At 48.0% G+C, this 12,506-nt stretch overlaps 1 protein-coding gene across 2 annotated transcripts in view; it reads left to right on the forward strand.

Moving 5' to 3' along the window:
• Positions 1 to 10,569, forward strand: part of Entpd3 (ectonucleoside triphosphate diphosphohydrolase 3) — a 30,989-nt gene extending 20,420 nt beyond the window's left edge. Inside the window, exons 6-11 of one of the 2 annotated variants that reach the window (XM_006244097.4) lie at positions 275 to 434; positions 1,262 to 1,495; positions 3,723 to 3,995; positions 4,175 to 4,285; positions 5,243 to 5,380; positions 9,071 to 10,565. In XM_006244097.4, coding sequence (XP_006244159.1) covers positions 275 to 434; positions 1,262 to 1,495; positions 3,723 to 3,995; positions 4,175 to 4,285; positions 5,243 to 5,380; positions 9,071 to 9,307 — 1,153 coding nt within the window. In that variant the 3' untranslated portion in view covers positions 9,308 to 10,565. Of the gene's footprint in view, positions 1 to 274; positions 435 to 1,261; positions 1,496 to 3,722; positions 3,996 to 4,174; positions 4,286 to 5,242; positions 5,381 to 9,070 lie in introns of both variants that reach the window. The other variant, NM_178106.3, reaches the window with a different exon arrangement.
• The last annotated feature ends 1,937 nt before the right edge of the window (positions 10,570 to 12,506 follow it).

The following is a 12,506-nucleotide window of genomic DNA, read 5'->3' on the forward strand; positions in this document are numbered from 1 at the left end:
TCATATGTTTGACCAAATGAGGTTCCTCTCTGTGATGCCGCAGAGGCTGTAGGGTGCTGCTGGGCCCTCTCCAGTCTTGTGTTCTCCACCGACCTGAGCTAGAGCAATACAGATAAGAAGTCCGATTACCCACCTCCTGGAGAATGGACCAGCCTGGGGTTGGGAACAGTGATGGCGAACGGGGAAGCAAGGGTGTTTCCTCACTAAGGGGGTTGATGGGCAGGCGGCCGCCACACCTCTGTGCTCAGCCTCTTGTGTTCTGTGCCTTGCATAGGTTGCAAAATGAGACAGCAGCTCATGAAGTCCTTGAGAGCATCCAAAGCTACTTCAAGTCCCAGCCTTTTGATTTTAGGGGTGCTCAAATCATTTCTGGGCAAGAGGAAGGGGTGTATGGATGGATTACAGCCAACTATATAATGGGAAATTTCCTGGAGGTGTGTGGAAAGAAATGCATGGTTTCTAATCTCACCATTTATCTGGTCCCCGTGGGTGACAGCAGAGGTAGAGGTCCATGCTCAGGGGGAAGCACTTGGGGACAGCAGCCGAGGAAGGGCATTGACATCCTGGACCACGTTGCTCATTCGTAAGAAATTTGGGGAGGATCTAAATTAAACACCAGGCTCCGGGATGTTTAGAAGGGCGGCTTAAAGATGGCCCTTCCAAGAGGCTCCGTGACTTTCCTGGAAATTACAGAGCCCTCAATGCTTGTCCAGAGCCCCCAGAGAGAAGGCATCTTCTTCACATTGCGTCCAAAGTCTCCTTGCAGTCCGGTCCCTGCGGAGGACACTGAGACCACATCCCAGACTAGACCTTTGATCCCCAACGAGTATATTTTCTTTTCAGATTAATTGGCATGATTAATATTTGAGTAATCTCACAGGAAACTCCACCTGTCTAGCCTCCCCTGACCTTCGAGGCCTTAGACTCAGTTACCAAGGGTTACATTTTCCTGCAGGGAGCTACTAGCAGGGCACCACACAACCCAGGCTCTCTCATTTTTTTCTCATCTCCCTACCTGTCCCACTCCTCGCACATGAGCTACATACATTTGTTTTACCCCTCGGATCATTTTATAATCCCTAAAATAAGAGTGAACTAACGCCGAGTGCAGCCACATCCCCCTTGCCTAGCAGGAGCAGCCCCGAGTGCAGCCGGGTCCCCCTGCCTAGCAGTAGCGGCTGGACCTTGGGTGGAGAGCCCCAGCAAGCAGAGAAGATGGTGTCTTTGGCTTTTCTTCTCACTTCCTTTCCCTGCTGTGCAGAAGAACCTGTGGCACATGTGGGTGCACCCGCACGGAGTAGACACCACAGGAGCCCTGGATTTGGGCGGCGCCTCCACCCAGATATCCTTTGTGTCGGAAGAGAAGATGGAGCCGAACGCCAGCGACACAGTGCAGGTGTCCTTGTACGGCTACACGTACACTCTCTACACGCACAGTTTCCAGTGCTACGGCCGGAACGAAGCAGAGAAGAAGTTCCTGGCGATGCTTCTGCAGGTACCGGGGTGGGAGGGCCTACGCCAGGGAGGAGGAGGAGGTCTGCCTTGAGCGTCCTTCCCCACTCCAGTCTGCAAAGTGGATAGAAATAACACCAGAGTCCCATGCAAACCTGGGGTCTCCTTCTAGCCCTCTCTTCCTGTCTCCCTTTCCTCTTCCACTTCCAGCAAATGGAAGTAAGAGAAACTAGGGAGGATCTGGCTGCAGTGATAACTTGGTGGGGAAAATGTCTGCTGCTCAAACTTAAGGGTGTGAGTTCGAGTCCCTAGACAGGCATGGCTAGGTGTATTGGTGCACGCCTTTAATCCGTGAGTTTGAGGTTAGCCTGGTCTACATAGTGAACTCCAAGTCAGGCAGTCAAGGCTATATAATGAGAAAAGGCCTAGCATGGGGATGTAAGTGCAAGGGTGGAGGCAGGCAGAACCCTGGGGCTGCCCAGCCAATCTGTCCTACATGGACGATTCCAGGCCAGTGAGAGAACGTGTCTCAAAAAACAAAGTGTGGCTGGGCCTGGTGTTGCATCGAATACCTTTGGTCCCACACTTGGCAGGCAGAGGTAGGCAGATCTCTGTGAGTTTGAAGCCAGCTTGGCCAGTCTACAAATACCAGGATAGTCAGTGCTACACAGAGAAACCCTGTCTCAAAAAAATTAAAAAAAATAGAAAGAAAAAAGAAAGGAGGGCTGGGGATTTGGCTCAGTGGTAGAGCGCTTGCCTAGCAAGCGCAAGGCCCTGGGTTCGGTTCCCAGCTCCAAAAAAAAAAAAAAGAAAAGGAAGAGAAGGAGAAACATTTGTTGATCTTTTAGAAGACAAGGGTTCAGTTCCCAGCACCCACATGGTGGCTCACAACAACCTATAACTCCAGTTCCAGGGAATCTAATACCCTTTTCTGGCTGCTGAGAGCACCCAAATGCTCATACGTGCATGTGTGCACATGCACACTCACACATATGCGTGCACACACACACAGAGACACACACACAGACATGCACACTCACACACACACACAGACATACAGACACAGAGACATGCACACACACAGACACACACAGACATGCACACACACACAGAGACACACACACAGAGACATGTACACACACTGCACAGACACACACACATAGACATGCACACACACAAACCACACAGACACACAAACATGCATACACACACATACACACACAGACATGCACACTCAGACACACACACACAGACACACACACACAGACATGCACATACACATACACAGAGACACACACACAGACATGCACACACACAAACCACACAGACACACAAACATGCACACACACATACACACAGAGACATGCACACTCACACACAGACACACACACAGACATGCACACACAGACATGCACACTCTCACACACACACAGACATGCACACTCATACACGCAAAGACACACACACACATGCATACACAGAAATAAAATAAATATTTAAAAAGGCTAGGTGGAGGGATTGGGGATTTAGCTCAGTGGTAGAGCGCTTGCCTAGCAAGCACAAGGCCCTGGGTTCGGTCCCCAGCTCCAAAAAAAAAAAAAAAGGGTAGGTGGAGTAGCACATACTTTTTTTTTTTTTTTTTTTTTTGGTTCTTTTTTTTCCGGAGCTGGGGACCAAACCCAGGGCCTTGCGCTTCCTAGGCAAGCGCTCTACCACTGAGCTAAATCCCCAACCCCAGCACATACTTTTGATCCCAGCATTTATGACGCAGAGGCAAGTAGGATCTCTATGAATGTGAGGCCAGTCCTGGTCTACATAGTGATTTAAAAGCAAGCCATGGCTACACAGTGAGATCCAGGAACCTGACATTGACCTCTGACCTCCACAGGTGTATACACACATTCACCTGCTCATACACACACACACACACACACACACACACACACATCCTCATGCTTAAGTAACAAGCACTTTACCAACTGAGCTATCTCCCCACCCCTCCCAAATTATTTTAAAATAATGTTTTATGATTTTTATTATCAGTGTTTGATTTGTCCGCCTCTTTTATCATGTATATTCCAAGTCGCCTGAAACGTTCTTGGCAGGGCTGTGTGGAGTGTAAACCCCTTAGGATCCCTGTTCTCTCTGCAGGGCAGCAGGGCACAGCAGGGTGGTGGCTCTCAGCCTCTCCCTTGGCATCACAGGGTAGTGGTGGGGAGAATCTTCCAGAAGGAAAGTGCCCCATCTCACACCTCCCTGTCTGCCTCCAGAGCCCTTCTACAGATGCCAACATCAGCAACCCCTGCTACCCTCACGGTTACAGCACCACCTTCACAATGGGCCACGTGTTTGGCAGCCTGTGCACGGAGAAGCAGAGGCCGAAGAGCTACAACCCCAGTGATACCATCACCTTCACAGGAACTGGTGACCCACAGCTGTGCAGGGAGAAGGTGGCTTCTGTGTTTGACTTCAGTGCTTGCCAAGAGCAAGATGCCTGCTCCTTTGATGGCATTTACCAGCCCAAGGTTCAAGGGCCATTTGTGGTAAGAGTCAAGAGTCAAGACCCATTGGCAGGTGGGGGCTATAGGTGGGGCTCTGCACTCCCAGGGGTGCCTCTCTCCCACCCTGTTCCCATCCTCTATCCTGCTTCTCGCTATTCCCTGCCCAGGTAGCTCCGTAGTACACTCCTTTGGAGAACTCACTGTCTCTGTCCTGCTCACAGGCATTTGCAGGATTCTATTACACAGCCAGTGCCCTAAACCTCTCTGGAAGCTTCTCCCTTACCTCCTTCAATGACAGCAGCTGGGACTTCTGCAGACACACTTGGAGCGAGGTCAGTATTAGAAAAGAGAGGGTGAGCATCAGGACAGACCAAACAACAGTGCTTAGTCCGTGTGTGTGTGTGTGTGTGTGTGTGTGTGTGTGTGTGTGCATGCATGTGTGTGTCAGCATGTATGAGCATATATATTCATATATTTGTATCTCTGTGTGTAAGTGCATATGAGCATGTATGTATTTATATATTTATATCTGTATGTATGTGTATTTGTGTGTCTACTGGCTCTAGAGGCAGTGGGACCTGAGAGAATGGAGCCAATCAATCAGACAGACTGAAGTCTCATGTGATAGCCAACTTTATTCAGAGCATCGGACAATTCAGACTCGCAAGAGTCATATGAGTAAAGTGTGCAGTCACAAGGACAAGCCTCCCATTCCATAGAGGCTATAAACAAAAAACCTGGCCAGTTGTAAGAAAAAATCCGAAGCAAAGTCATTCCTATCTGTTATCTGGGAGTAGCACAGGACCACTCTGAGAACGGTGCTGCCTTTCTTGTCTTGTTTTCTTGGTGTCTTCTCACAAGCACTCAGAATTCTCCCCACACGACTCTGTTCTTGACCATATTCCAACATGCATGTGTGAATGTATATGCAATGCATAGGTGAGCATGTATGTACACATGAGTGTATATACGTACGTATGTATATGTGCATGTTGCGTGTTCAAGGTTAGCATGGGCTAGGTGAGACCCCAACTGAAGTGAACATGAAAGAGAAAAGGCTCGGTGGGTTGAAGCAGCACGTGGTGTAGATGACCTTGTGACCTTCTGGATTCTGACGCAACACTGGGTAGGAGTCTCAGCTGTTGTGCAATTTCATTAATGTCGTTTTCGTCTTGAAGTTGTGAGTGACTGGTTTTGAAACACCGCTGTCGCCCTTGGGCTCTCCCACACGCACATTTTGAGATTCTCCTGCCTGCTCCCCCTCTCAGGTGTCTTTGTCCCCTTTTCAGCTCCCGTCCCTGCTCCCCAGATTTGATGAGACGTATGCCCGGTCCTACTGCTTCTCAGCCCACTACATCTACCACTTGCTCATAAATGGATACAAATTCACTGAGGCAACTTGGCCTCAGATACGGTTTGAAAAAGAAGTAAGTCCAAACACAAAGAGTCTTCTCTTCTTCCTTTCCATAGAAAGGATTGTGGAAGAGAGGTCAAAGGTTGAAAGATGCTCTAATCTTGCTGGGCACCTGTTAGTGCCTCAAGAGAAGAGGTGACAGAATTTAAAGCAGTTGTTCCCAGAGTGCTGCAGATAAGAAGACTGGAATTGAATAGATGGACGGTGAGGTTCCTGAGGGTGGGGCTGTCTGGGCTTGCTAGATGCTGGCCTTCAGCTCAGGACTAGAGAGCCCAGTCAGTGCCAAAGAACTTTTTGGTGAGAACATGAAATACAAAACGTGTCTGAGATTTTTCATCCCCCCAAAACTGCAAGGTGAGCCTACACTTTTCTTCTCTTTTCTTTCTCTTTCTCTTTCTTTTCTTTTCTTTCTTTCTTTTTTTTTTTTTTTTGAGACAGGTTGTCATTATGTAGATCAGGCTGGTCTGGAACTTACTGTGTAGCCCTGGTTGTCCTGAACCCCATTGTGTAGCCCAGGCTGGCCTGGACTTAATTGTGTAGCCCAGGCTGGCCCAGAGCTCACTATGTGAGTACAGGGATTAGAGATCCACCCACCCACCACCACTCATGGCTTATAATTTATAAAGAATAATTAGGTACTCCCCGTGTTATACAAAAGACAATGTGAGATGCAGCCTTGAAGGTGTGGGGGGGTCATATTAGCACCTTCTTATTATGTAAGAATTTTCTCTTTGAAGGAGCCCAAGGTCACCATGTTTACAGACAAAATATAAAGATGGGGAGGGGCCTCTTGTTTGAGCAATAGATAGAGGATGGCAATAGATGATAGACAGACAGATGATATAGATGGATGGATGGATAGATAGATGATAGATGAAGATAGACAACTGGAAAGAGAACAGACAGACAAATAAATTAGATACATGGGTAGGTAGATGGTAGCTAGACAGACAGACAGACAGGCAGGCATTGCCTAGTGACTAAAGTGTTAAGGGAGCAGAAGGACAGCTGTTTCAGGCAGGACATCACCTTGGGAATCTGTCTGGCCTGTACTGTGTTCCTCGGTTCCGAGAGGATGTTCTCCGGTCAGGAATAGCTTCAGTAAAGCCTGCAGGATGTCTGGAGCCATTCTGTTCAACTCCAGCCTTGGCAAAATTGAGTTAATCCAATCAATATCCTGAATTAAGCTTGGGGCTGTCTATTTTGATGTAAGTAGAATTGAGTCATCTAAGGGGGCGGTGCTCTCTGGGAGTGCAGACCGTTGGCCTGTGTGCTGAGCCCTGCTCTGCAAGAGCGGTCGTTTGCCGAGCGCGTCGGAAGAATGAAGACCGTCTGCACTGAGAATCAGTCTGTGAGGAGACATCTTTGGTTTGCATTTCCTTCCGGGAGCTGGCCAGATGGCTTAGCTGACAAAAGCCCGAAGAGCCAGATGACAAGAGTCCCTCCCCAAACCCACAATGGAGAAAGACAGTTGACTTCTGTAAGCTGTCTTTGGACCACCACATAGGTGCTAAATAATGGAGATTGTTGGAGTAGGATATTAGAAGTCCAGACTTGTCAACAATGCCATTGGTCACAAGGCTTCGCCTGGGAAATGGCTCCATTTGTAAAATGTGTGTCTAGCATATACTCGACCCCAGGCAGAACCCTACTTCCCCAGCACCCCAAAAAAACAGGGAGTCCTGAGCTGAGTCTCACAGTGCACACCCCTGTAATTGATCCTAGCACTCGGGTGGTAGGAGATGAGGAGTCTAAGGTCACCCAGGTGTGCTGTGTGTTTAGGCCAGCCTGGGAGATGAAACTCCCGGTTCCATTAGGAAGAGTCTGGTGAGATTAGATTTGTAAGCCATGCTGCCTCTCTGGCCATCACTTGGGGAAGTTGTAGCTAGAGAAGGGGAGTAGGAGTGGGAGAGTGTGTGTGTGTGTGTGGGGGGGGTGTGTTGGAAAGGGATTCTGTGGAATACTGAATATCTGTAAATCCTGTGAGGAAATGGGCCTCCTGTGCTAGCCAGGTCTGGTGGCAAACACCTATAATCCCAGTACTCAGGAGGTAGAAGCAGGAAAATTGGGAGTTCAAGGCCATCCTCTGCTACTAGTAAATTTATGACCAGCCTGGGATGTATGAGGTCCTGTCTCATAATAATATACAAATTAATAGGCACATTTAAATGAATAAGCAAAATTAAACAAGCAACTGATGTGATTCATTTGTAAGAGAAATGTTTATGTTTTTAAGAGTTAGGATACTGACAGACTGAAAGTTAAAACAATAGTTTTCTTGTATCAGGCAAAGGGTCAGTTAATGGCTCAGTGGAGAGAGGCCCTTGCCTCCAGGCCTGACTCTCTGAGTTCCACTGTAGGATCCACAGTGGGAAGAAAGAACCTATACTCCTGAAAGAAGTTGTCTAATGATCTGTGTATGTATGCTGTGGGCACACAAACATACACTCAAACACACACACACACTTACACAAATACACACATAAAAACATCCACCCCACATACATACATACAAACACACAAACACACACTAAACACACACACACAAATACACATAAAAACATCTACCCCACATACATACATACAAACACACAAACACACATACACACTCATATAAACACACACACACATAAACATACCCACAAACACCAACCCACACCCATACACACAAATACAAAAACACTCCCCAAACACACTCACACACACACAAACACTAACACCCACCCCCACAAACACTAACACCCACCCCCACAAACACCCCCCCCACATACGTAAAAGTGCAATCTGAATAAATATCAAGCAAATGCTAACCGAGGTGCTAATATTTGCTATCTGGCTAAGCTATCTTGAAGAGCATTATTTGAAATTTAGAGTTGCAGATCCTAAGTTTGGTTCCCAGTAAAGACTGCAAACTCAAACCTCAGAGATGCCTAAGAAAACAGCCTCAAAACTCGATAATCAAAGAGCAGACTGAAGGCCAGGCATGCTGGCACACACCTTTAATCCTAGCCAGGGGCAGTTGGGTCTCTGAGTTCAAGGCCAGTCTGGCCTTCATAGTGAGTTCCAGGCTAGGATTTACTTAATGACATCTTGTTTTAAAGGGGTGGGGGGAGGAAGGAAGGAAAAAAGTGGAGATGCACCTATCAGAAGAGAGCTTCCCACTAGGGCTGGCCCCCTATTCCTAGGAACCAGTCTTGGGTTGGATAAAAACCTTAAAAAAAAAAAAAATAACCTATTCTATATAAATACACTGTAGCTGTCTTCAGACACACCAGAAGAGGGCGTCAGATCCCATCACAGATGGCTGTGAGCCACCCTGTGGTTGCTGGGATTTGAACTCAGGACCTCTAGAAGAGCAGCTAATGCTCTTAACCGCTGAGTGATCTCTTCAGCCTGGGTCAATGCCTTCTAACCCTTTCTTTAACCACAAACAGGCAGGTTCCCTGCACAACAGGAATGTTTTCACTGCTGGGACTGCATTGTTTTAACCCTCCACTTCAACGGGCTTGTAGGGAACTCAGTTTCTCATTGTCTGTAGTACTGAAGGTGGAACCCCAATTCTTTGTGGCTGTGTTATAGTGTCAGAACATATGTCTTAGATCATAGTTCTTTTCCGGGGTGTCCTTGTGGGGCTGACGGTGGTATGGGATGGGACTAGCCTGTAGTTCTACCTGAGAACTGAGCCGTCCGCTCTCCTCCACAGGTGGGGAATAGCAGCATCGCCTGGTCCCTAGGCTACATGCTCAGCTTGACCAACCAGATCCCAGCTGGAAGTCCGCTGATCCAACTACCCATACAGCCGCCGGTGTTTATGGGAGTCCTGGCCTTCTTCACGGCTATCGCCTTGCTGTGCCTGGCATTTCTTTTCTATCTATGTTCAGCATTTAGGACAAAGGAGCGCTCTGAGAATGCCTTTGACCAAGCAGTGGATTCTGATTGAATCTTCCAAGCAGCACCTGGGGCCTGAGGCTGCCATAACCCACCAGAGTGACACCAGGCAGGGAGTGAAGTGGCTGCCACCAGGACCTGTCCCGTGGTTAAATGCCAAGATCACGTGCCTCTCAGCCACTGGTTCCTGCTGGAGCACCTCCTGGGAGTCCCTCAGCCACCCAGTGGGTGTTGCCTCTGCACCCTTCGTACCCGCTTGCTGATCCATTGGAAATCAAGGAGACACTGGCAGTTGGTGTCAAGGGCTTCACCCTGTCTCCTCCAGAGGATGTTGAGAGTATAATTTAATTCGGAAGGATTGACCCAGGCTGGGTTTCCATTTTCTCTCCCTCCGTATTCCTCCTAGCAAGCTGCCCAGGAAGGCTCTGACTCAGACACTTCACCCTGTAGGTTTGACCTGTAGTTCCTTTGCAAGGCCTTCCAGTCTTTTAGTTGAGTGGGGCCCTATCTCAAGCCACTGATACTTTCTCTTAGCAATCTGGTAAGCACTAAGCTCCCTGACTGGTAGCTTGTAGCACTTAGCAGGGAAGATGATACCTTTTGAGACAGAGTTTCATGTAGCCCATTCACTATGTAGCCAAGACCACTCACTAAGTAGCTCTTTTCCTGAGGGCTGCGATTATGGGTTGTGAGGTCCTGGGGGTGGAACCCCAGGGCTTCATGTATGCTAGGCAATTATTCGACCAGCCTGAGTCACATGCCCAGCCTAAGAAGACTCACAGCCCCAAGGACAGACGGCCTCTGTCATGTAGGCAGAACCTGAAGCACAAAGCCACACAGGAGTCCCTAAGCTATTAGCTATTCTTATTTTGGAATGCCCACTTGGAGCTCTGGTCATGACTTTGCTACTTGGAGTATGTCATCCTTGTGTAACTGCCTCCCCGCTGTTCCCTCTTGTAAATCGCACCCAGTGGACTGCACCAAGGTGGGAGGTTGGGGGTGGATCCCATTGACCTGACAAAGCTCCTGCCCAAGGTGCCTTTGGGCTATAACCATGTCGGCGTGTGCTTTCTTCCCACTGCTCCCACAGGTATCCAGGATCCTGTCCAAAAAACATCCCTACGTTTCTTCCTGCATAACTGCTTCCCAGCTTGACTTTGGGGAAAGAAAAGGCAGTCTTGGGAATGTTTGCTTCCAAAGTGGGATGGGAAAGGTCTTCAAACCCAGTAGCTACAAGCGACAAATCAATGCTGTGCCTCAAGGCTGGTCGTTGGCTCCATATGGAATAAACTATTATTTTTATTTTGCAATATGTATCTGTTAACTTGAATTCAATGTCCTTTCTCCTAAGGACAGAGGGTGGTATTTTTTAGAAGGAGGAGTCTCACTGTGTAGCTTATAGCTCTGTCTCTGCCTCCACAGGACTGGGATCCCAGGTTTTATTTATTTATGACTGACATGAATTTTGGGTCCCAAACTCAGGTCTTCAGCCTTGCATGCCTTTTACTGACTGACTGGGCCATAGCCCTAGCCTTTGTTTTGGTTTTGAGACAGGGTCTTGACACAGACTCACTGAGATGCATAAATCAGAAATAAAAATAGGGGTTGGAGAGATGGATCGTCAGGTAAGAGCAATGACTGCCCTTCTATGGGACCTGGGCTCAGGTCCCCACACCAGTGTGGCAGCTCATAGCCATCTGTGGCTCTGGGGGATCTGATTCTCTCTTCTAGCCTTCTCCGGCACTGAATGCACGTGCTACACAGACAGACATGCAAGCAAAAGGTCCATACACATAAAAGCTAATGAATAAATTTTAAATAAAAGTTAAATAGGGCTGGAGAGATGGCTCAGTGGTTAAGAGCACTGACTGCTCTTCCAGAGGTCCTGAGTTCAAATCCCAGCAACCACATGGTGGCTCACAACCATCTGTAATAGGATCCGATGCCCTCTTCTGGTGTGTCTGAAGACAGCAACAGTGTACTTATATACATAAAATAAATAAAATGTTTTTAAAAAAGTTAAATAAATCTTTTTTTTAAAAAAGTCAAATATCTTGATTTTACATGCCAGTCTCTGACTCCTAGAAGCCCCACAGCTCCTTCACTTAAAAACAAACAAGGACTGGATAAAACCAGAACCCTGTGCTTGCTTTAAAAAGCAACCCATGCTGAAGATGACAGTTAAATAACAAGCTCCTGGCTGGAAGGTTGCAGTCATTGGAAAGAAAGGCAGCTGCTTGCCTCTCCTCCTGCCAAGGCCACACCTTCTCTGACAGGTCTGTGTTTCTCACCCCTGTCATCCGTGAGCTCTTGGATTACAGACGGAGAGCTTGCTCTGGGTCCTTCCTATCTTATATACACTATAGATGTCACCCTGTTGGCTCCACACACTCGGAAAGCCACACTTTTTCATACCCACACACTGTCCCAGCTATCCCAACAGCTATCCCAACTCTAATGGCCCCTATGTCTGTGCTCCTCCTACGCATACTCAGACCATATGCCATACACACAGTCACACAGTCTCACACACACTCTCATAGTACATACACACACACACCACCCCAGACAAGGCATCTGGCTCTCCACTCCAGCTCAGACCTGTATGCACTGGTACAGCAGCTGAGGCTGGTCCTACTCCTCCCACCTAAGCCTCCTGAGTAGCTGGGATTGCAAGTGTTCCTCCCCTCCACCCCCCCACCCCACCCCCCCACCCCCCGGCAAACAGAGAAAGCTTTTAGATGCCATTTCACAGAGGAGAGGAGATAAGAGGTTAATTTAATCAGTATCACACTGCCAGAGAGGGGCAGAGCGAGGAGCTGAGTCAGCCCACTGTATTTCTAGCTGTCTCATTTCCCCACTTCCAGCTCTGGGATTACAAAATAATACTATCACACCTGGCTTTCTTTTTTTCTTTCCTTTCTCTTTCTTCCCTTCCTTCCTGCCTCCCTCCCTCCCTCCCTTCCTTCCTATTTTCCTAATGTGAGTTCTGGGAGTTGAACTAGGTTCTCACAACAAGCCCCTTACCAACGAGGCCACTTCCCAATCCTGGTTTTTGTTTGAGAAAGTTTTGCCATGATGCCCAACTGGTGCTTGCTATATATGCCAGGCTAATCTCAAATTCTCGGGACCTTCTCCTCCAGCCTGTCGCGTACTGGGACTGTAGCCGTGCACCACTGCGCGCAGTTTATACGCAATAGTTTTACTTTGTAAAAACCGAAATTGAGGTTTCATCTAAGGCTTCCTTTCCA

The sequence above is a fragment of the Rattus norvegicus genome, chromosome 8 (assembly GCF_036323735.1).
Source record: "Rattus norvegicus strain BN/NHsdMcwi chromosome 8, GRCr8, whole genome shotgun sequence".
Taxonomy (NCBI): Eukaryota; Metazoa; Chordata; class Mammalia; order Rodentia; family Muridae; genus Rattus; species Rattus norvegicus.